The sequence below is a fragment of the Pteropus medius genome, unplaced genomic scaffold (genome assembly GCF_902729225.1).
Source record: "Pteropus medius unplaced genomic scaffold, Ma_sr-lr_union100, whole genome shotgun sequence".
Taxonomy (NCBI): domain Eukaryota; kingdom Metazoa; phylum Chordata; class Mammalia; order Chiroptera; family Pteropodidae; genus Pteropus; species Pteropus medius.
In genome coordinates this window covers 6,081,823-6,103,596 of record NW_024356336.1, presented here as the reverse complement: position 1 = coordinate 6,103,596, position 21,774 = coordinate 6,081,823, and the positions used below count along the sequence as shown (strand labels likewise).

Sequence of the window (21,774 nt, the reverse complement as noted above, 5' to 3'; positions counted from 1 at the left end):
TGGCCAAATACTAAGGGCCAAAGACTTGACCGGCTAAAGACTCTAGACAGATTACTTCCTTAAACCCTCCCTCCAACCTGTGATCCCCCCTCCCATTTTACAGATGAGGAAATAGAGGCACAAAAAAGATGGGTCACTTTCCCTGGTCATACTGCTAAGTGGTGAAGCTGGGACTGGCTTCAGATCCTGTGTTCTTAAGATGAGCTCAGTAAATGAGGCTGAGGGAGTGAACAGCGAACCCCCTGGCGAGGTGGGTGCTTGGACGCGAGTCCCTTGCAGGCAGGTGCCATGTTCATCTATCAAGCACTGGGGTCTAACTGGGGTGGTATGCCCCTGGACAGAGTCTCCGGAGAGCAAGACCTGAATGAATGAATGAATGAATGAAGCCAAGGAAACAGGGTTGGGGTATAAGACTTCAGGGAAATGAGCAGAACAGAATGAGGAGACTTGGTAGTGAGCGATTACAAAGGGGGGAACTCTTCACCTGCTGGACCTTAGTCTACCTATGTAAGCAACGTGTGAAGCTCTGTGAATTCTTTGGGGGTTATCATCGAGCAGTCACAGCCATTAAAGACATACAATCCGGAGCTCAAATCCCGGATTGTGCCGCCTATTAGCAGTTAGTCACCTCTGTAAAAAATTAGTAGCCAGAATTTACTGAGCGCTCATTTGTACCAGGCTCTCTTCTAAGCGCTTTGCGCGTATTATTTTCTTGCAACGATCCAAGGCGATAAGCACAGACGATAAGCTCAGGAGACGCCTATTAAAGAATTGGCTTTATTGTCATCAAATAAAAATGGGAAAAATGATGACCACTGACTCGCTATTGAGAGCCCCGTTTTCATTCCTGGGCGTCGCTGTCTCTGTAGAGTCGTGTAGGGAAGCCCGGACAGCGGTGACCTCTCAGGAAACGGCTCCGGGCTCAAAGCGATCCCCAGCCCCTGAAATACTGGTAGTACTAGCGCAGAATTAGGAGACAGTCCCTAACACCACGTGATCGTCACTCCCCCGCCTCCGTCCCACTCAGGGCACGCAGCAGAGACTGCGCGCGCTCACCAAATCCGCACATGTCAGGGCGCACGAACTACCCAGCACGCACTGAGAAGCCTGAGTGGGGCGGGGCCTCCTCCCGGACCGTGAAAGTGGCCAGGAGCACCCATAGTACCCTTAGCAAAGATGGCGGAAGACAGCCCACCGGCTGGGCCAATCAGGAAGCAAGCTGGCCGTTGGGCCCCCATGGGAAAGTGCATGCCGGAGCAGAGTAGCGGGTGGTTTCTGCGCATGTGCTCCGCCTACAGGCGGTTAGGTGTTGCTGAAGCTGAAGTTTGGGTCTTTGAGCGATGGGCACGGAGGAGTGCGGCGTTAGGCATTTACTTCCCCTTGCTGTGAACTGAACGTTACTTTATTCATTGGTTAATTTTCCTAACAGAGTATTGTAAACTAAGGTCAAGATGTCCTCCTCAGGGTTCTGGCTTTGGCCCTTGCGACCTCAGGGCCCTCCCGCCCACGCCAGCCCTGCTCCTCCTCATACTCCCTCCTCTTTACCAGAGCAGCAACCCAGGCTGGGCCGCCTTCCCATGTTGTGTGCAGCCCAGGACTTAGTGTGCGTTTGCAGGACGTGGGATTGGGATAAATGCTGTGGGTTGCCCGTGAGGTCCGTGCTCTCCAGCTCCTGGTCGCTGAGCGCCCCCATGGCCATCCCTGCTTGTCACCGTGGATGAAGGAGCCGACACTATTTGTGGCTGCTTCCAGCCCCTGGATCTGCCAGATGTTTGGCCCTCCTGCCCGGGCAGCCTCCCTGCCAGGCACTAGGAACCCACGGCGCCCACAGAAATGGGACTGCCAAGGTCTTGCTCAAGTCAGTCAGGAAGCGGGTTGGCGGGCACCATGGGAGACTCGGAATGGCAAAATGCCCTCACTGAGTTCTAGTGTCTGGATCCCACGTGTCATTTTTGTGTGAGATGCTCAAATGGAAGGTTACTTGATGGGAGGCTGGGACACTGAAAAGGGAAGTGGAAGCCTCGGGACTAATATCCATCCACAGCCTCCCTCCTCTACCCTTCCCAGAGCTGGGATCCCTGGAGGTAATTTCCCAGTGCTTTGTTTGCATTGGAGGACAGTGGCTGGGTACCAAAGCTCACTATCCCAGGAAGTTCTGAATCAATGACAATCAGTTATTAAAGAGGCACCCAGGGGGACCCAGGAGTTGATGAAGTTCTCAAGGTGAGGGAAAGGCCTGTCTGTCTATCCCAGAGTGGGAAGATCTGTGCTGACTCTGGGCCATCTCCTGAGACCTGAGAAAAGTCAAAAGATCCCAGCCTCGGTGATAGAAAGGTTAGAAGAACCTCTGATCCCCACCATAACTCTAGAAACTGGCTACCTTGCTACTCATTATGATCTAGGCTTACAGATTCATTTGGTTACAAGTTCCTCCCCTGCTACTGGCTTCCCTGAAATCCTGTCTCAATTTTTCCCCCTTTTTCTATTTTCTTTCCTGCTGCCACCCCATGGTACTCCCTTCCTGTCTCAGCTGTCACAGGTAGGTGATGTTGGCACAGCTTATAGGACCTATCATAGTGCCAGCCCCTGGGAACTCCTCAGTAACTTGAAAGGCAAGGAGACCCACTGGCCTGCTTCTCTCTCTTCCTGTTTCTGAAATGAATGCTCCCAGATTCAGCTGAGGTCTTCTAGCCCAGTTTCTTTGGGCCTCAGGGTGCTGGGAAAATGACTGCTACAAGAGATAGAAACTGACAGGGAGACACTGAGGGAGCCAGGCCTGCTGTGGGAAGAGGCATTACTTTGAGGTGGCTGCCCCCAGATGTTTTATCTTCTCTTCTGAAGCTTTGTCTGGAAGCAGGACCTCCACAGTGAAACTGACCTTCTTGGCATGAATGAAGCTGTAGGTGTTGTCAAACCGCAGGACATCTGAGGGGAGGCAGAAAACCAGACATTCAGGCAATTCTGACAAAGGGCTTGGGGACGGTGATTTTGTTCACTGAGCACAGCAGCGTGGTAGGTAATGAGGATGAAGGCGGCATAAGCAACGATTCTTCACCTTCTGCAACTGACTCTAGTAGGATTGACAAGATGTTTATGGAGACAAGAAAAATATGACAGAACATGCCAAGTACCGGATGAGTGAGAGAGAGAACCATGTCTGGAATGACAACAAAAGGCTTTTTAGAAGAGTTAGAGCTTGAGCTGTGTCTTAAAAAGGAGGATTAGAATTTGTAACAGCAGTAGTTGTTACAATGATACTGGTAATGGTAACAATGGCTATTTATGTGTCTCAGCACTGGGTTGGTAATATGTATATGTTATTTCATTGTTCCTCAAAATAACTTTGAGTTCAGCATTAGTCCTGTTTTATATCCTATATAAAAGGGGGTCACTGTGTCACACAGAAAGGGAGTGGTAGAGCTAGAATTTCCTTCTAGTCTGCATTGCTGCCTGACTTGGGCCCTGGAAAGCCTTGCACGGTTCAGCTTCTGACAAAAGGTAAATTGTACAAACTTTTTGAACCGGGAATTTATCCCACAGAAATATAAATGAAAAAAGATACTCACCGCACACCTGTTTGTAAGACTAAAAGCTTGGGAAAAGTTAAATGTTCAAAGAATTGCTTAAAAAGTTTATATTGCAATTCATAAAAATGAAATATTGTTTCAATATAAAAAAGAAAGGTTAGCATAAGAAGTGACTGGGGAAACTGTCCACAATGTATCCTTAGGCCAAAAAAGTAAGTTGCAGAACAATTTGTAAATAGTTTCTAATATTTTTGTCAATATAGGTATAAAAAAAATTTTGGGCTTTGCTACTTGGTCTACCTACATACCCAGCTTCTCTTTGATGATACCACTTAGGTGCTTGTTCTAAAAGTAACAGTTTCTCAAATCCTGTGACGAGTTTTATAGTTCTAAACTCCTTCGAACATACATTGAATGACAGATATAATTCCTATGAATGTATATGGATGTGTACATGTCCTGTCTATTATGGCAACATGTAATGCTTCTAAAGTGATAGGAAATAAAAATAATTTAAAAAAAAATAGACTAGACAAGGGGTGGCTTCCTCTGGGGAGAGAAAATGGGCATGAAGTTGGCAGGGAAGGATCTCCAGCCTTGGCCAAAGAACAGACTACTTTTAATCTAACCTTTCTTTTGTTTTTTGGATTTTGTTTGTTTGTTTTTGATTTTTTTTTTTTTTAGAAGTTGTTCCATTTCAGTCAAACATCCCTTCAAGAGAACAGATTGTGAAAAAAACACTAGCTCTGCCCCTTCCCTCTCCTGGTCTTCTCACTTTTCTTAATCAAACTCCCCAAAAATGTGTATTTAATCCTGAAACAACCTTTCCTCTTTCCTGTCCCTGGATAAAATGCATAGTTTAGACCAAGGGTAGACACACCACCCACCCTTTCTACATGGTGTGAAGTTAGTATTAGCACTGATTTTCTCTCTGTATCAGAGGTCTTTCAAGATCTATAGTCCCTCTGGAAAGAGGGAAGTTTCCTCACTGCTCTGAATGACAGAGCCTTAGCAACCGGCGTCAGTTGTGCTGAGAGTCTTTCAGCCCCTTGGACCAAGCACCAGGATCAAGATAGCTCTGTCTAGTATGATATTTTGCCCTCAGAAACAAGGAAGGGGCTGTTCTGAGGCTCAAGCCTCGGGGGAGTGGAGTTTATGAACTGCATGGTTCCTTTTGATACCAACCATATATTCACAGTTTCGTAGAGACCCTAGAGATCCTCCAGGCTAGGGCTCCCTAACTTTTGTTGGGGAACTGACCCCCTTGAGAATCTGATGCTTTCATCATCAGATGAAATTTTCACACAATTTCAGATGCCCTGGAGTCCATCATGGACCCTCTGGGGCAGTGGTTCCCGTGGGAAAGGTGCCATTCTGAAAAGAGGGGGTGTGTGAGCGTAATCGTGCCCTCTCATTTATGTGTTGAAAAAATACATATATTCTAAATAAGCTCCCTTTTATTTCTCCAGATAGGAGATGATATTAAATTTTTAATGATCCGTGTCAGTGGGTTATATTATCTATGAATCTCATTTCAAAATAGTAAAGGGGACATTAGACAGTATTTGTTATAAAAGAGAAGTGTTTTGTGTTTAAGATGTACAATCACTGTTCTGGAGAGTCCATGAACCCCAGATTAAGATCTCATGCTCTAACCCACTCCCCTCATTTTTAAGGAGAAGGAAACCAAAACCTAATTATTTGGAGACGTTTGCTCAGAACACTCGGAGTTAGGGGCAAAGCTGGACTCAGAAACCAGGCCTCTTGGTGTCCAACTGGGCCCTTTTCACCCCAGCACTGCCTGGCACTACTATTTAACCTTCATTGAGTGTTTCAGGTTTTCTAGGTCACATTGCACACTCCTGGCAGACAAAGTCTAGATCTTTTTTTCTGAATCTTTTTCTTTCCTAGTAGAGTATTCTATACTCAGGACTTCAGGATGGCCTGGGGAGGGTTAATGTACTCTTGCTATTGGAGGCAGTCACTGAGTTTTCACTTCTCCACTGGGTGATTATGTTCTACTTTGCAGGGGGCTGCCTGATTCTCTACAGGCATTGCCCTCCCTCAGATGAGCTTGTAACCTAACACTGGGTTCTCTCTGGGCGCAGGTCTAACCTGAGCCATGTGCCCAGACAACAGCTGATCCCCCTTATTCTCTTTACACCTGAGAAGCTGGCGCAGCCGCTGTGGCCTACCTCTGCTCCTCCTGGGACTAGAAAACAAGCAGCCCCCACTCAAGGCTCCTGCAGGCGGATAAATGCTTTATTTGGGAATGTATCCAAGAGGAACTAAAATAAATTTGGGATTTGCAAACCTAAGCCTGCTTACATTAAAAGCTTCATAGTCCTTCCTCAGGCGGTGTCCTTCAGATACTGTAGAGGAGTAATGGGCAGTGCTGGAGAATGGGTTGGGCTCTGCTACTGGCTACATGATCTTGAGTAAATTACTTTCCTGGCCTGGGACTCGGCTCTCTCCTCTGTCACATCGGAGGTGAACCTGATCATCTCTAGTCTACTGCCAAGAGATCCTGGACCAGGATCCTAGGATTCTCTGGTGTCTTCGGTCTTTTGGTGTCTACACAAGCTATTTTGCGTGAAAGAGAACATCCTTCTCTATACCTCAGCTTCCCTGTCCATTAAAAAAAGGAAATTCAAGCTTTTATGTAGAAAATGCTTTATGCTCTGTGGATGACAGTATCTGGGCTGGTGCTAAGCCTTGTTATTGTTGAAGCACACAGTACACACCTTATCCTCCAGCACCCGGCTGTTCGCTAACAAGAATACTTCTCTTTCCTGGGGAGCCATACCTCAGAGCATCTGTGAGGAGGGGGTGGTAGTGACTGAAGGTTGCTTGGGATGTGGGGTTGGGGTAATGGTGTGGACAAGTACTGAGGCTAGTTTAAATCTCCTGGAGGTACTACTGTAGAAATGGGACACAGGGCTGGCCTTCTCTCCAGCACTATCTCCAAGATGGCCCTTCTCCCCCAGGTCTTGCCTTAATAATAATGGTGGCTACAGTGTGTTAAGTGCTTGCTGTATGCTAGGCATTATGCTAAGCGCTGCGCAGACCTTATCATATTTAATCATCGTGTATCCCTATGAGGTAGAGAATTCGATCCCCATTGTAGCAATCAGGAAGCCGAAGCTCAGGTAGGCTAAGTCACTTGCTTCAGGACTAGTCAGTAGTCAGGTCCAACTCAACTTGATAATAGAGCCCTTGCTCTCGTTGATTTTCCACACCTGGCCCCTTAGCCCTTACAGGAAAAAAAACCTGGAGATTTGATGGGACTTGTGTGTGTGTATGTGGTTTTTCTGCTTATAAATATAGTATGTGGTCATTGCAAAATAAATTGTATTTGCAGAACCACAGTAAGTACTCAACATCATCAATAGGTTCTGCGACTTTAAGCAAAACGACACATAATGAAACCAGTTTTACCATAGATTAATTGATATAAACAAGAGTTAAGTTCCTACAGCATATTTCTGGTCATAAAAACATCACCGAACTCCTAATAAAGACCCATACATTTCTAATATTAAACATTGAAATAAATGTGAGCAATACATACACTTAAGAAGGATTAATAAAAACAAGTAAGATAGTGATTTTCCAACCTGCTTATCCCAGGTCAGGGTTGTAGGTGGCCAGAACCTCTCCCAGCAGCTCAGAGTGCAAGGCGGGAACCCACCCTGGACAGGACGCCATTCCATCAAAGGGCACACTCACTCACGCACACACACACACACACACACACACTCATTCATACTGGGACGATGTAGACATGCCAGTTTACCTCACATGCGCATCTCTGGAATGTGGGAGGAAACTATAGTACCTGGACAAAACCCATGTGGACATGGGGAGAGTGTGCAAACTCGACACTGACAGTGGCCCTGGCCAGATATCAATTATTTTTTCTCATCAACATAATGAAACAACATTGAACAAAATAAGGTTATTTGAGGACCTGCTGTAGTATAAAAACTGAAAGCCCTCTCTATAAGCTCCTTACTATCACAGAGATAACCACCATTAGAGTTAGCATAGATTTCCCAGAATACTTTTCTATATACACACTTTATTAACCAAAGTGAGTGTATACCACATGTACTATGTTTCATACTTTATTTTTTTAAACAAGTATCAGACATCTTAAATGTCAGCTTATTCTCTTTAGTGGATATAGTGTACTCCATTGAATGGATGGACCATAATTTACTTAACAAGACCTTATTAAGGCCATTTAGTTTATTGCCAGTTTCCAGGCCTGCTAGAAACATTCTAGTACCTTTATCTTTGTGTCTCTGTGTAAATATTTCTGTAGGCTAAATTTCCATAAGTAGAATTGCTGTGTCAACATGAATTTTAATCGATATTGCAAAGTTGAGTGAGGTCAAAAACCTTTTCAAATGCCTATCTGCCATTCTTATTTAACCTTCTCTCGGGTTAAATTTCCTGTTCACATTCTATGCCCATTTTTTGATCAACCTGGAGATGAGTGAAGCTCAGGAGTCAAGGCTGGGCTTTTCAGGACCTTGCTCAGGCTATGATCTCTACATCCACCCAGACAGTTCTGCCTCTCTGATATGTGGGGAAGAATTCCCAAGAGATGTCTGGTCACAGTTATCTGGGTCACAGACCCAGTTAGATCTAGACCAGAGAGCAAACATTTGACCTCTAACACTGTGACTCATCTCTGCCTAGTTGGATCAGGTCAGAGTCCCACCCTGACCTGACCAGCTGGCTCACCTTGAGCAAGTCATCTCACTTCCCCAAGCCTAAGTTTCTGCACCTGTTCAAGGAGAAGGTTGCACTGATAGAGCTCCACTTCTAGTCCTAACAGGTTGGAGAAAGAGGGACCTCACCGGCAGACAGCTAGGGCAGGGGCTTCAAGCCAAGACAGATACTTACAGATGCCAGGATCATTGCAGGTGAGGGTCCCATCCTCAGGCACCAGGTGAGCATTGTACCTCTGGTTGGGCAGTACCTCTGTCATCTCTCCTGCCTTCTGCCGTTCTCCCATCTTGGTCTTCAGAAAAATCCCAAAACCGATGTCTGAGCCATCTGACATGAACTGCCACCTACAGGAGACATCCATCCATTCAGAAATGATTCCAGCTATATGTGTTCTCTCTAGGGTTCTGCCACCAGGGCTTCTCCCCTCCCAGCCCAACCACTGGCACCTGCGGCTAAAAGGCTCAGGGCTCCTGGAAGGGTTCAGAACCCTACCTGAGGACACAGCCAGGGAAGAGGATCTCATACTCCACTTGGTGGGAGGAGCCACGGGAAATCTGCACAGTGTGCTCATACTGCTGCTTCACCTGGTCTCGCACATAGTACTTCTTGGGGATATCACCCCCGTAATTGATCTAGAAGCAAAGCATGAAATGAGCTGGAATGTGCATTTGAACCAGGCTTCCTTGATCTCCTCCAGCCCCCGGTGGCCCATACCTTGGATTTGCACTTGGGGTTTCCATCAGGGTCAGTCATGGTGCCCCCATACTCCGCAGGCAACTGGTCAGGACTGATATATTTCAGTAAAACCTCCTTCCAGTTTGCTGGCAGGAGAGGTAAGGAAGGAGAAAGAAGGGTCACCACCAGGCAAGATTTCATCACAGCCCTGGCAGTCGAGACAAAAGCAGCAGAAATCAACTCTACCCACTTCTGCACACAAAACGGGCATTAGGAGCATTTGATGTGTGCCTAGCACTGCAAGGGGCTCAGGAGGAGCCATCACCCAGAGACTTGCCCTGCCCTGGGCCAGAATTCAGGAACCTAGGATCCTGTCCCCACTGCCTCTGGCCAGCTGAGTGACCTTGGGCAAACCACTTCATTCTGAGCCTAGATCCTCCTGCCCTGCCAGATTATGGTGGGAGTGAGATGACTCAAGTACTTGAGATGGTGTTGGAAACTGTAAAGTGCCTACACGTCTTAAGAAATGTACCATCACTCCCAGGAAGGTGATACAAACATTTGAAGTACAAGCAGGAGGAAACAAAGAAGGGAAGGACATTCTGTGCAAAGGGAACAACACGTGCAGCAGGTGTGAGGGCTCGAATCAAGATCTGTCTTGATTAGGCGACTCTGTGCTCAATGGTGACCTAATGAAGGCACCGCTATTTAAGAGTAACCCCATAAATAGGTTCCCTTCGCTTTACCCCAACCATGATTTCATTTCCGTCTCTCTTTTTTAGGCTGTTTAGCTGCCAGCGATTTGCTATTTTTTTGTTTTATAACCAAGCCCTTTCTTGACCAGGAGAGTTTGACTCTAGTGCCACCGATGCTGTGAACCGCTTCTCCATCATTCCAAATTCCTCAACAAATATCAGCCAATTACAATATTTTGATACTGGAAACCTTTCCATGCTGATTCTGGAAACCATCTATAGGCAGAAGCTCCAAATCATGGGGTACAGTTGAGTGTCCGCTGCCACTGGTACTGGCTGGAAACCCACAAAGACTTTCCAGGGTTTCCCAGCCCTCAGATTTCAGGGACCTGAGACCATGCGACTCCTGGAACGCAGCATCTGTGGTCTTGGGGTGATTTAATCTGTGCTGCTAAGCTCCAGCAACCAGCCCCGAGTGAATTTATTCCCTCCTCTGTTGAAGATCCTGTACCTTCTCAGCCTAAGGCGAGTTTGGTTGAAAGAATTTCAGGTGTGGGTGGGAGAACAGACCGAACCTCCTCCACAACTCTGCTGCCAAACAACCTAATTGCCTCACGATCACGGTGGGTGGTATCAGCAGAGAAGCCAAAACCATCAGAGCCTTGCTCGGATTTTGTATTTCTTCCCCTTGCTCAGCCGGAGAGTTTGAATAAGGCCAGGTGGATTCTTCCCATCTTACAGACAGAGTCACTGAGGCAACAAGCAGCAGAATTTGTTGTGCCAGAGCTGGGATGAGAACCCAGAAGTCCTAGACTTTGCAGATTGCCTCACTCCAGTTTTAAAACTCACCAGCACACATTTGGAAAATCTCCACTTTCCATGTGTTGCCTAAAGGTGAACAATCAGAATCCATCAGAATCCCTATTACCTACCCCCAAGTTCAACTGCAGAGGTGGCCTCAAGCCTTCGGTGATTTACCTAGTCCCAACCTACCTTTCTAGCCTTTCCCCTTACCACTCCACTTAATGCTCCAACAAAACTGACTCCTGTCTGTCCCTGGCTGGCTTGATTCCTGGCATCTTCCTCGATGGCCTCCCTTGTGCCTTGCTGTTCTCCCCACTCCCTTGCATACCCAATCCCTGCCCACCTGCTTCTCTGCCAGCCTTCTCAATCACTTCTCAGTCTCCCTGGTGGGCTCCGCCTCCTCTGTCTGCCTTAGAGCTTGGATATTCCCCAGGGCTCAGCCTCTGTTCTTTTGTGGGCAGTCTTATCTACGCTCAAGGTCTTAGCTGCTGCCTATATTTGATAACTCCCAAATCTCCAGGCTGGAGTTCTCACCTAAGCTTCAGGCTCAAGTATCCCCAACATCTGTATAGCTCCCACTCCTTAACTTCAAGCTTATTCTTCTACTCGTATTCCTTAGTTGAATTAATTGCATCAGAGTGACTGCAATACTCAGTGATTCATGCTAGACATTATGGAGTCATTCGAGATTTCTCTTCCTCCCCTCCTATATCCAGTCAATTGAGTTCTGCTGTTTTACTTCCTAAATAGTCCTAAATCCATCCTCTCCTCTCTATCCCTACTGCTGCTGCCTTGGCTCAAGCTTGTAAAACCTGTTGCATGGACTATGGTCACAGTGGACAAACTGGTATCTGTCTTTCATGATCTTGCCAAGAAGGTGTGTCTCAATTTAAAATCTGACCCTTGTACTCCCCTGCTCAGAACTCTCCTCTGGTTCCCAGTGGCCTATAGAGTCATGTCTCAGTGTCTCAGCATAGTGCCCTGGGTTCTCTGTGATCTGCTCCTGGCTCCCTCTCCATCTTGCCACCTGCCTGTGCCATAGTGTATAAGGTCTTTGCTCAGTGCTGTTCCAGGAAGCAAGCTTCCTGTCTTGTTTCATCTGGTTGCCTCTTACTCATTCCATTGCACTTGGCTTAGGTAGGCATCACCTCCTCCCTAGGTCAAATGGGGTTCGTGTCTTCCCCAAGAGGCTGAGAGCTCTTCAAGAGACTCTTCTCTAATTCAACTGTAGCCTCGGCACCTAGTCCAGGGCCTAACAAAGAGTAGGTACTCATCAAGTGAAGTCACTCCTACTTGCCCTCAACTGAAAGGAACCTCTACTCTTGTGACCCCATGGCATCTTCTCTAGGCCATTCCTAGTACCTTTTCTAGTTTTCATTAGAGCTTCCTCTCTACAGTGCTGAGCTCAGTACTTTCTTCAAGAATATGGAAACAGACAGGAAGACCCTAGCCCAGCCCCAGCTTGCTCCTGGGTCCCACCACTACCAAACCAGTGGAGGGAACCTTTGCCCTGGTAGCTGTGGCCATACCTCTAAAGCCATCTCAACTTGGACTACAGACCATTCTGTGGAGTTGAGAAGAATCTGGGCTACTCACCCCCTAGGACCATGATCTTCTTACGCGTATCCTCACTCAGGAAGGGTTTGACCAGGTTATATGCCACAGGAAACAACTTAGGGGCTGGAACAGAGACCAGATGATGTGAGACTGGGAGCAGTGCCCACTCTGTCCCTAACAGTGTTATCTACAGGCCCCTGTGTCAGGCCATACATTCCCTAGTGCTGTGGAGCCCACGCAGGTAGCCTAGGGTGTGAGGCTCAGCATGGGTATCTCTTCGAGTTCTGGTTTCCCCATCTGTATAATGGGTATAGTGAAATGGGTATCGTCTTCCTGTCTCACTGGGCTGGGTAGCTCGAAGGTAGTAATAGATTCTAGAAGCTCCATGAATTGTAAAGCAGTCTACATCAAAGGTTCTCAGATCCCTTCCTTTGGCTCACTTCATTTTACTCTCCCAAATCTCTCCCAGTAACATTTTTGGCCCCTCTTTCCCATTTGGCTTCCTCATAGGAAGTTCTCAACTTACCTTTAATAACTAAAAGACGCTTCAGTGTTTCGGGATAATTATCTTCAACCATGCAGAGAAACTGTGGAAAAAAAGCATTGAGAATAGTGGGCTCAGAACTCTGTGCCAGGGTGAAAGGCCCTGCCTCCTCCAGGCTGGACTCTGTCCCCATCGCCTCAACCATCCCGTAGGACATCCTTGCAGAGGGGCCCAACTCTCCCCTTCTCTGCCTTCCCCAGTCCTGCCTCTCACCTCTCCATAGACCTCCACAGCAGGCTTCCAGAGATGCTTGAGGCCAAGCCCCTCACAGTCATAAATCAGGGTTATGTTCTCTACCTTCTTCCCCATCTGCAGGGGACAGAGGAGCAGAAAGTCACAGCAGGCTGCCCACTCAGTTCAGGGCAAATGTTGATTGCATCATGTGCCCATATTGCAACCAGATCTGGGCGGGGCAGTACCTAGGGTTTTCCAAAGGGAGATAATTACCCCAGGCTGGAACTGTGGCCCAGACAAGTCACCCTTCCTGCCTAGGGCTCCATGTTCTCATCTAGTACCATTGGGTGGGTCTAGATTACATCTGAGGTCTCTTCTGCAGTTTGACCTGGAAGCCTCCCTCTTCCTCCGTGTGTAGCACCGTGTAGTGCTCTGTCCACAGGGCCTTGTGCAGCCATTTATATAGTGCTCAGGCACAGATGCTCTGTGCAGCCTAAGGGTGCATTCCTGTCTAACACTTCTTTGCCTCCTTGGCCTGTAAGGTCTCTGTAGACACTAGGCTCTCAGTGAATGTTTGTGGATGACAGTGTTGAAATGGTCCCGAACTTATCACATCATTTCACTGGATGTTTACATCTGATGAAGGGGAAGGAAGGAGAAAAGATTATGGTAGCAGCTCTAACATGCTCTTCAAGCTTTTTCAGAGTAAGGAAATCAACTGTCCTTTCTTTGTTTAAAAATACAGAGTTAGAGAAACACAGAATCTGAGCTCATCCACACCAGTGATACCCAAATACTTGTCAGAATAGGGTGGTCCATGACAAAGATCTCACCAGTGCCCAGATAAATGAGAAAAATAGCAATAATATAGTGAGTTCTTTATGAAGCTAAATGTATTGCATTTAAAGGATTGACCTTTATTCTGAGATTTTGCCATTCCTACAGTTTTGGAGGTTAATTATGGTAATAAGTAGCTGGCAAATTTTTGTCCTTACTTAGAAAACTAAAAATTTGGCAACATATGTCAGTCCCTAAAACTTTGAAATTTCACTAGTCTATGAAATTCAGACGTCTGGGCCTCCGCCCTGAAGCTGTGTTTTTCAGTCCCTTTGTGACATCCTTTCTTTTGCTTGAACACCTCTACCGTGATTAACTCAGTCCACTCGCCTTTTCGGACTGGCGGTTACACTCTTGCCGAAGCAGCTCGCAGTCCCGCATCTTGGTCTTCAGCAAGTCCTGTTTGGTGGCTGAGAGGAGCAGACCTCTGGCATCCAGAGGTCCAATGATGTCATACCAGATGGGAGAGCCTTCCATGTCGTAGCCACACATGCCCCCTGAAAGATACAGTTGGACCACCTGGGCAAAGACACAGAGAAGGTACCTGGTCAGCAGGCCCAGGGCAGCCATACTCTCCCTGTATCCTGGGGCCTTCTTCTGGGCTTATCAGTTTCTCTCTCCACAGCCTTCCCCTGGGTGCCATGGACACCCCTCCTGGGAACCATTAGGGCCCACTTGGTATTGTCAGACCTTCCCTCTAAGGGTCCCAGTCCCATGGACCCAGGACACAGATTGTGAGATTGTGGGTCTAATAACCTAACAGAAAAGTGGGCAAGGATCATCCGTCCTCACCTCTGGAGGCTGCCAGCTTATGACGTTGTCAGTGTCCTTTTGCTTTCGGAACTCCACATGCTGCAAACACACAATCGGGGCTTTAAAAAAGTGAGGGTGGAGAAGGGAGGACCCCTTAATAGGCATCTAGCAATAGGTGACAGCATGAACAGACCACCAGATCACAGGTAAGTCATGAGAAGGCAACTGGCAGGAATGCAAAAGAAGGCACTGCTTATTTTAGAGGTCTCAGCAGGACACTGTAATCCTCGGCTGGCTTAGACCTATGAAAGCTCTGTGTGTCCAGGAAAGAGAATGAATGTACTTTGTCCAGAAGAATAAGGCAGTAATGGTCAGTTAATGCTCAGATATGTCACACGAGCTACAGGCCATCATGGGAGTGGGTGGGGTGGGCAAAAACTGTTCATGCACAGTGTGATTCTGACGGGCAGGAATGGTGGCAACCATGGGACTTGGAAGCAGATGGACCTCACCTTCCGGAGCATGGCCTCGGACTTCTGCAGGTCAAAGCTTCTTGCTGTAAAAAGGGATACGTGGTCAGGGTTAGGCCAGCAGACTGGGTGTCCAGGGACAAGATTTCCCTATCAGGGCCAGCTCCTCTCTGTCAATGTCCCGGCTGACTCCCACATCACTCCACATGTAGAAGCTAGTATGAGGACCTTCACTGAGGGCTTCTGGAGTACCACAACCCCTGAAAAGCAGGTCAAAGTGAAGGGCAGGTGGGGGCAGTATCACAACTTCAGGGTCAAGAGAGTTTTACCCTAGTGGATACAATCGGGTGAAAGGTCTTATTTCCTATCAGGGAAAGGGAACACTGGACTCCCTTATCATTTCCCCTTTCCCGTACACAAAGTGAATAATCTCACAGTCTAACATCCCAAACTGAAAACTTGACCCACAGTTCAAAGATGAACATAGCTGCCCCACAATCTAAGACCAAGCTGGCAGAAAATCCCAGTAGGATGGAGGGGTTGATGAGCTTCCAGTCAATTTTGTCATGTCCTCAAAGGACTCACAAATACCCCTATGGGACACAGAGGGCCCTCCCTCCTCCAAGGGTGTCTGGAAAGTGTCAGAATCGAAGTTCACCTGGGCCAACTCTATGTTATGTATGAGCTCCAACGAGTTGTCCTGCTCAAGTTGAAAACAAAGATCTCACTGCCCCGCAAAGCCATCTGTTCCTAGATCGTTTGAGTTGCCATTTGCACTCAGTCATTGTTATACTGTTATACAGAGACACTTAGAGAGTGTGGTCACTTCCTCACCACATGACAAACTTCCCAATACTTAGAAATTCTGTGCTGCCACTTGGGTTTCCCTCTGCTATTATGCTGCCCATCTGTGGACTCTTTCACCATTTCTCAAAGTGTGGTTTCGAGTTCACCCAAATAACTTCCCTTTGGGTGTTTTCCAGTTTGCCATCATCCCTCTTTAAATGTGTTGTCCAGAGCTGAGCACAGTACCAGGTGTTGTCTACCCTTCTCCAATAAAGCCTAAAAACTTTCTTGGCAATGGTCATGCCCTTAACTCAGGTGGAACTTACAGTCAACTGAAACTCCTAAATCCTTTTCAGCTATACTGCTGCTAAGCCTCCATCCCATACATTGTGAGGTGGTTTTCTGGCTTCATCCCTGTCAGATTTCATCTTGTTACACTCAGCTTCATTTCATCCTTTAAAGAGATTTTAAGATCCAGGTTCCGATCAATTTTGCCATCTGACCTATGAGCATTGCCTCCCAGCTCTATGTCCTCTGTGGATTTGACTGACATCAATATCTGCTTGACAGTCCTGAAACCTGGACCAGATAAGCTGTCCTCTGGACTGTCACCAGTCCCTTAATCATTGCTCCCCAGGAGTGGCCAAGCACATCCCCCGACTCTGCTATCATGAAATCCAGTCTACTCGTGATGTATTCAAAGGGTGCATTGAGAGGTTTGACCAGTGCCGCGCCAGTCACTAGAGCTGGACACGCATTTGCAGAACTGAACAGCCTTCGCTCTTGGGAAGTTCCTCCTGACTGCCCTTTATGTGCCATCATGGCAGCAGGCGGCAGCTTTTAGAGGAATGTAATCTGGGTTTGCATCTCTGCACTTCCGCCTCCCTGTTTGACCTTAGATAAGATACTCCGCATCTCTGTTCAAATTATCTAATGAGCTAGAAACACTTGGAAGATGCAAGGCAACATGCTATTATGATGGGAGTGCCTGGCTGGATTGTGAAAGTGGGGCTCCTCCATAGGAGGGACATCCCTAACTATGAGGAGAGACCTTATCTTCCCAGGGAATAGGAGTGATGGTGAACTGTGAGCCCCTTTATCTCGGGGTGGTTCTCCAGTTAATTCTTATCTGCCAGAGTCCAACATCCAGGGTCTTCTTCAAGGGCCCTCCCTGAGTTGCCACTTGTCCCTGGCAGCACCTGGCCTGGTCCCTTCCCAGAGCTCAGCCGAAGTCAAGAGGAGGCAGTGGAGATTTGTGAGCCGCTCTCAAGACCTGGGACCAGCAGAAAACTGAGCCCACCCGGGGGGAAAGAGGAAAGAGTAGAACCCCAGCTCACATCTAGTTTAGAAAAGGACATTCTGCTGGCATGCCCCTTGCAGATGTTTCCTTTAGAATCAAAGAAAGAAAGAGAAAATGTTTCTTACAAAAAAGAAGACAACAGAAACCTTAATTCAAATTCATAGTAGAGTCTGACCAAGCCTGAGCTTCTACCCAGGAAACGTGAGGCACAAATAAAGTGCAGAGGACACACTTCCTCTGTTTGAAGAGGCACAGCTTGGCGTCACGAAGTAGCTGTGGCTTACTGGAGAAGATGCTGGCTGGGGAATCTGTGGCCCTAGGTTTCTGCCCTGGCTCTGTTTCACATTATCTATGTGCCTTCAGGGAAGTGCCCTCCCCTCTCTGAGCCTCAGTTTTCTCATCTGGCAAATGAGGATGACCACTCTCTTCAGTGTCCCTGCAAAGAGATGGGTTATCCCAGGACCGGGGAGTTAGGGGTGCCTGGGAAACCAGCTGCAAGGCCCCAGGCTGGCCTCCTCTTAGATAAAAGAGAGCTGTATTGTTGTTCACAGCTCTCTGAAACCACATTTCTCCACCTAGCAGCAGTTCAGTAGTTTGTTTGATGATCTTACAGCTGGCCCTTTAAGGCAGCACTGGCTTCCCACTCTTTCCACCCACCCAGTTCTAGCTACAGCATTTCAGCAAACTGCTGGGCCAGAATAGCCCTGGACTGACTCCACTGCCACCCCCACACTGCCCCTCCACCCTCTCTGCGTGGGCTGGGGGCATGGGTTTGCAGCTTTTGGGGGGAAAATGGCAAGTGGCACTTCCAGAGGCACACAGAGCCCCATGTGGCTCTCCTGGCTGTGCCTGCCCTGGAGTGCCTGCTAGTAGTCTCTCAGAGCATGCCAGCTGTATTCAACTTCAGCACAGAAAGGGAAAATCCAGCTCTTCACCTGTCCCAAGACCCCTAGTGTGTGTGTGTGTGTGTGTGTGTGTATGTGTGTGTGTGTGTGTGTGTGTGTGTGTGTGTGTGTGGTGTCTATTCTATAAATAATCAGGTAACTTTTTAATTTTCGAACTCTGATTCCATATCACAACTTAATCTAAGCTAATCTAAGAAAGCGGAATTTATTCTCTATTATGTCTATGTCTGGTAATAAAGTTTCTATAAAGAAAAAAAATGTGTGTCACAAGAATCAGAGAGGGTGGCACGTGACTTGAATCACAGGAGAGGAGAATAGGGAAAAGAATAGAAAGATTTCAGGAGTTGGGCACGGGGTGGAGTTTGACCTTGATTCTAATATAAACATGTACATTGCCTCACCGTACCTAGAGCTCTGTTCTGTCATATCTTGCAATAAGCAGGGCACCCTGTCTCGTCCCACTCTCCCAGAGTGCAGATGTTTGTCCCTGGCCCAAGTACCACAGCCAGGCTGGGGCAGAGTTAGAACCAGAACTTGGGGCTCTGGAGTCTGGTGGTGGCTCGAGGGGAGTCTTGTCAACATAGTTTAGGCCGAGCCCTCCACGTTTCCCCTATACTCTACCCCTCCTTCAAGCTGCCTAAATGGCTGGCAGCAGGTGACCTGCCATCCCGACAGGCCACAGAGGACCCAGCCTCTCCCAGGAGCCAGGACTTTGGTTCCAAACTTGACTGTGCCTCCGACGTCCCACATGGCTGGGGCTTTTCTTGGCTTTTCCCCAATCTGTTTCCCCAAGTCCATCAGCAGAACAGAAAGGAAAGGCACTGGATTCTAGTCCTCTCTCTGCCTGCAGCTCGAGCACTTGTGTGACTTGGGGCAAGTTACTTCACCTCTCTGAGCCTCAGTGTCATCTATCCAGTAGGAGGGTTGAGGTTATGTAATTGCCAATGGCCCTTTTAGTTCTAAAAGTTAAATGTTGCAGATTCTCAGGTTGCCAGGGCCAGGGTTCCCAGAGGGTACCATTCCGTTACCCAGAACAAGCCCCTGTCCCAGCATCCCCCAGGCCCTCTTCCCTCACCTCGGAGCCAGCGCAGGAGAAAATAGTCATCTGGATTCGGCAGAGTGGGCAGCACATCCTGGACATTCTCCCGAAACTGTAGGGAAAGGCAGCTAGGTGAGTGACAGGTCTCACCCTGACCACCCTCTGCCCAGGATTCTCCATAAGGACTTTGCTGGACCCCTTTTCAACACTGGCTGAGCACTTGGGCTACATGGGGCGCTCTGTCTGTCATGCTGGTGGAAGCCAAGTAGCAGAAGGAGGTGGGGGTGGGGGGGGCGGGCGGTAAGACACTGCCTTGCCTGGCTGTGTGCACTCTCTAATGTGGCTGGCGGGCAGACATATTCTCAGCTAACCGTGATAGTAGACATTTGAAACATCCCATGGTAAAAGCTGTCAGTTTACCAACATTCTCCATGTGCCCAGCACTGAACTTGGCACTTATCTTATTCCTGCCTCATTTAGAGTCTCTAGAGGTATTACTGTCTTCATTTTACAGATGAAGAAATTGGAGCTCAGGGAGGCTAAGTAACATGACCAAGATCAAACAGCTAATAATCAGCAGAGCTGAGATGTAAACCTGGGTCTGTCCAAGGCCAGAGCATACACTCTTTTGTAGTCTTCTGCCCCCTTAGTAATGGAATGCTGAGCAATGTGCTTGGCAGAGCAGAGGGAAGGAAGGGTTCGATTCTGACTGGGGCCAAGAAGAGGGCGATCTCATATGACTTCATTTTAAAAAATGGCATTTAAGCTGGGCTTGAACGACATCAAAGGCAGTGAAAGGAGGCAGGAGGGCTATCCAGGTGGAGGGAACAGTTCCAGCAGGAAGCCATGAAGGGGGAAAATGCAGGGAGTGCTGAACAAGAAAGGCTGGACAAGTGACCCCAGGACAGCCACGCCTACTTCCAACTGTTCACTACTGTAAGTGAGCACACCCACTGCCCGTGCCCTCCCCACGCCTCCTCCTCCCAGCCACTCATCTTTCCCTAGTCACCGACATACAGGACAGCCTCAGAGGGGACCAGTGAGGACCAGCCACCTCTGCCCTTTGCCTAGGTCAGCCAGGGACTCAGACCATCTCATCCCCCAAACAGTTCCCAGACCCCCAGGTACACTGCTCATCCAGGGCCCAGGCATGAAGCCACGCCTTCCCAAGGACCCTAACCAGCCCCTGGTTTCCAGTTTAATCACTGCCTAATCCCTCCCTGCCTGACTTCCCCTGCAGGTCAGCAGTAAAATCTGAAACCTCCCTATCCAGCCTCCCTGGGGCGGGGGAGGCCCAGCCTGGGCAAAGCCTTCATGGGGCTGGTTCCTCAGCATCTCTGCCACAGCAGGGGCCATCTCTCCCCCTACCCTTTTCCAGCAATGAAAAACTGCCCGGCTGTGGAGCCTCCAAACCTCGAGACTGGACCCAATCGGTTCTGGCTCCTAGAACAGCCAACCTTCCCTCTCCCCAAGGGTGACAGAGAAGAGATTTAGGTAGCAGAGAGAGGGTCCAGTCCTAGAACTGTTACCCCCTCTTCTGCCCAGGTGCCAAAGCAAAGCCACGCTTACCTCCTTGCCTTCTGAAGAGCATCAGCCCAAGTCCCTAGCCATGGAGGACAGAGCAGGGCTGGTTTCAGCTCAGACAAGCCCTACACCTACTGAGTCACTGGAAGGATCCCAGACTTCACACAGGAAAGTGCTCTCTTCCATATCATCTCCCCATCAAGGAACAGATAGATGAAGGATGGGTTTTGCCCAAGGTCGCAGAGCAACTCAGGACCAGAGCAGAGGCTATCCAAGTCTCCTAAGGAGCTGTCCAGGGCCCCTTCCATCGCGCCACTGCCCCTGCAAGAGGAAAACCTCCCCGAAATGGGAGGAAACCTGGGGCCTTGTCCCTGCCCCCAGAGCCTGGCTGCCAGTTCCAAGCATGAATGTCGCCTTTGTGCCCTGAGCTACCTCTCAGGGCTTCCAAGCAACCACTTCTTCCTGGGTGGAGTCTGCAGGGGCTCGCTCCGGGCTAGGGCCAGGATGACCGAACTTCCCCAGGGCCTCCTCGGCGGGTGGAGGGAGGAGGGGCGGCCCCGAGGAGCACGGGATGCCAGGTACAGCCCGCTGCTGCTCCCGCCACCACCTCCGGCCTGCCCTCCAAGGACCATCGCTAGTCCCCAAACCAGCGCCTTCCCGGCGGCTGCTGCCGCAGGGCGAGGGCTGGAACCCGGCGCGGGGCCTGGGCCAGGATGAGGGCCCACCTTGGCCAGCGCCTCCTCCTGGTTGGGGCTCAGGTCGCCGACTCTGCCGCTCATCGTGTCTCAGGCTGGGGCGCAGCGCTTGCGGCAGCTGATGGAGCTCAGACGGTTCTCTGCCGCCTGAGTAAAGTCCCAGCCTTTTGCCCGGGCCTCGGGGCTGACAATCAAGCCCCGCCTTTTAAAGGATCCGAGACACAGAGTAGGCAGATGCGCTGGGCGGAGGAACCTCAGAAGTGTCCCCTCTCCCCTCCTGATGTGGAAACCTGGGCAGGTGTCAAGCAGAAGTGTCCAACCCAGGCCAAGGCCAAGGCCAGAGGGCATCAGAAGAGCAAGAAGTCTGGATTCTAGTCCCAGATTTGCTCTTAGCTCACAGTGTAACCTTGAATGAGACATCTGAGCTCTCCGGGCCTCAGTTTCCCCATCTAGGTACTGTTTAATGAGCTCTTCTAAGTAAGATCAGGCCCCCATAGCACAGGACCTCCCTACCCAGAATGGTAGAGAGCTTGCCTGGTGCTCCTAAGCCTAGCCATTGCCCTGACTCTGGGAACTGTGGTATTGGCCATTTCTCTCTGGAGCCCTTGTCCTTCTGTTCTGCCACTGATTTTGGACAACTGCTGCCAACCCAGCTTGAGGCCTCCCAGTGTTGACAACCTGTGGGGTGGACAGGCTGAGGGAGACAAGGAAGCACAGACCTGGTCTCTCTACCCAGGACCCTGTCTGCC

At 48.9% G+C, this 21,774-nt stretch overlaps 1 protein-coding gene across 2 annotated transcripts; it reads right to left on the bottom strand.

The window, feature by feature from the left end:
• Positions 1 to 763: 763 nt before the first annotated feature.
• SEC14L2 (SEC14 like lipid binding 2) lies at positions 764 to 21,215 on the bottom strand. Of its 2 annotated transcripts, none has more exons than XM_039861791.1 (12): positions 21,056 to 21,215; positions 18,843 to 18,918; positions 14,819 to 14,862; positions 14,346 to 14,405; positions 13,884 to 14,072; positions 12,756 to 12,851; positions 12,525 to 12,585; positions 12,038 to 12,121; positions 8,982 to 9,088; positions 8,760 to 8,899; positions 8,442 to 8,611; positions 764 to 2,925 (listed from the first exon to the last, which is right to left on the bottom strand). In XM_039861791.1, the coding sequence occupies exons 1-12, from the start codon at positions 21,107 to 21,109 to the stop codon at positions 2,795 to 2,797; spliced, it is 1,212 nt and encodes a 403-aa protein (XP_039717725.1). In that variant the 5' UTR covers positions 21,110 to 21,215; the 3' UTR covers positions 764 to 2,794. The 2 variants fall into 2 exon arrangements, with proteins under 2 accessions (XP_039717725.1, XP_039717726.1); XM_039861792.1 differs by lacking the exon at positions 21,056 to 21,215 and adding an exon at positions 20,376 to 21,000.
• Positions 21,216 to 21,774: the final 559 nt, after the last annotated feature.

What these genes read in the sequence shown, in the direction of transcription:
- SEC14L2 (XM_039861791.1), bottom strand. Translation starts at nt 21,109, where the DNA reads ATGAGCGGCAGAGTCGGCGACCTGAGCCCCAACCAGGAGGAGGCGCTG. An exon ending in GAAGATCATGGTCCTAGGGG is followed by an intron (nt 9,089 to 12,037) that starts GTGAGTAGCCCA and finishes CTCTCCTGCCAG; the next exon opens with CAAACTGGAAGGAGGTTTTA. An exon ending in TTCCCTGGCTGTGTCCTCAG is followed by an intron (nt 8,612 to 8,759) that starts GTAGGGTTCTGA and finishes TGTCTCCTGTAG; the next exon opens with GTGGCAGTTCATGTCAGATG.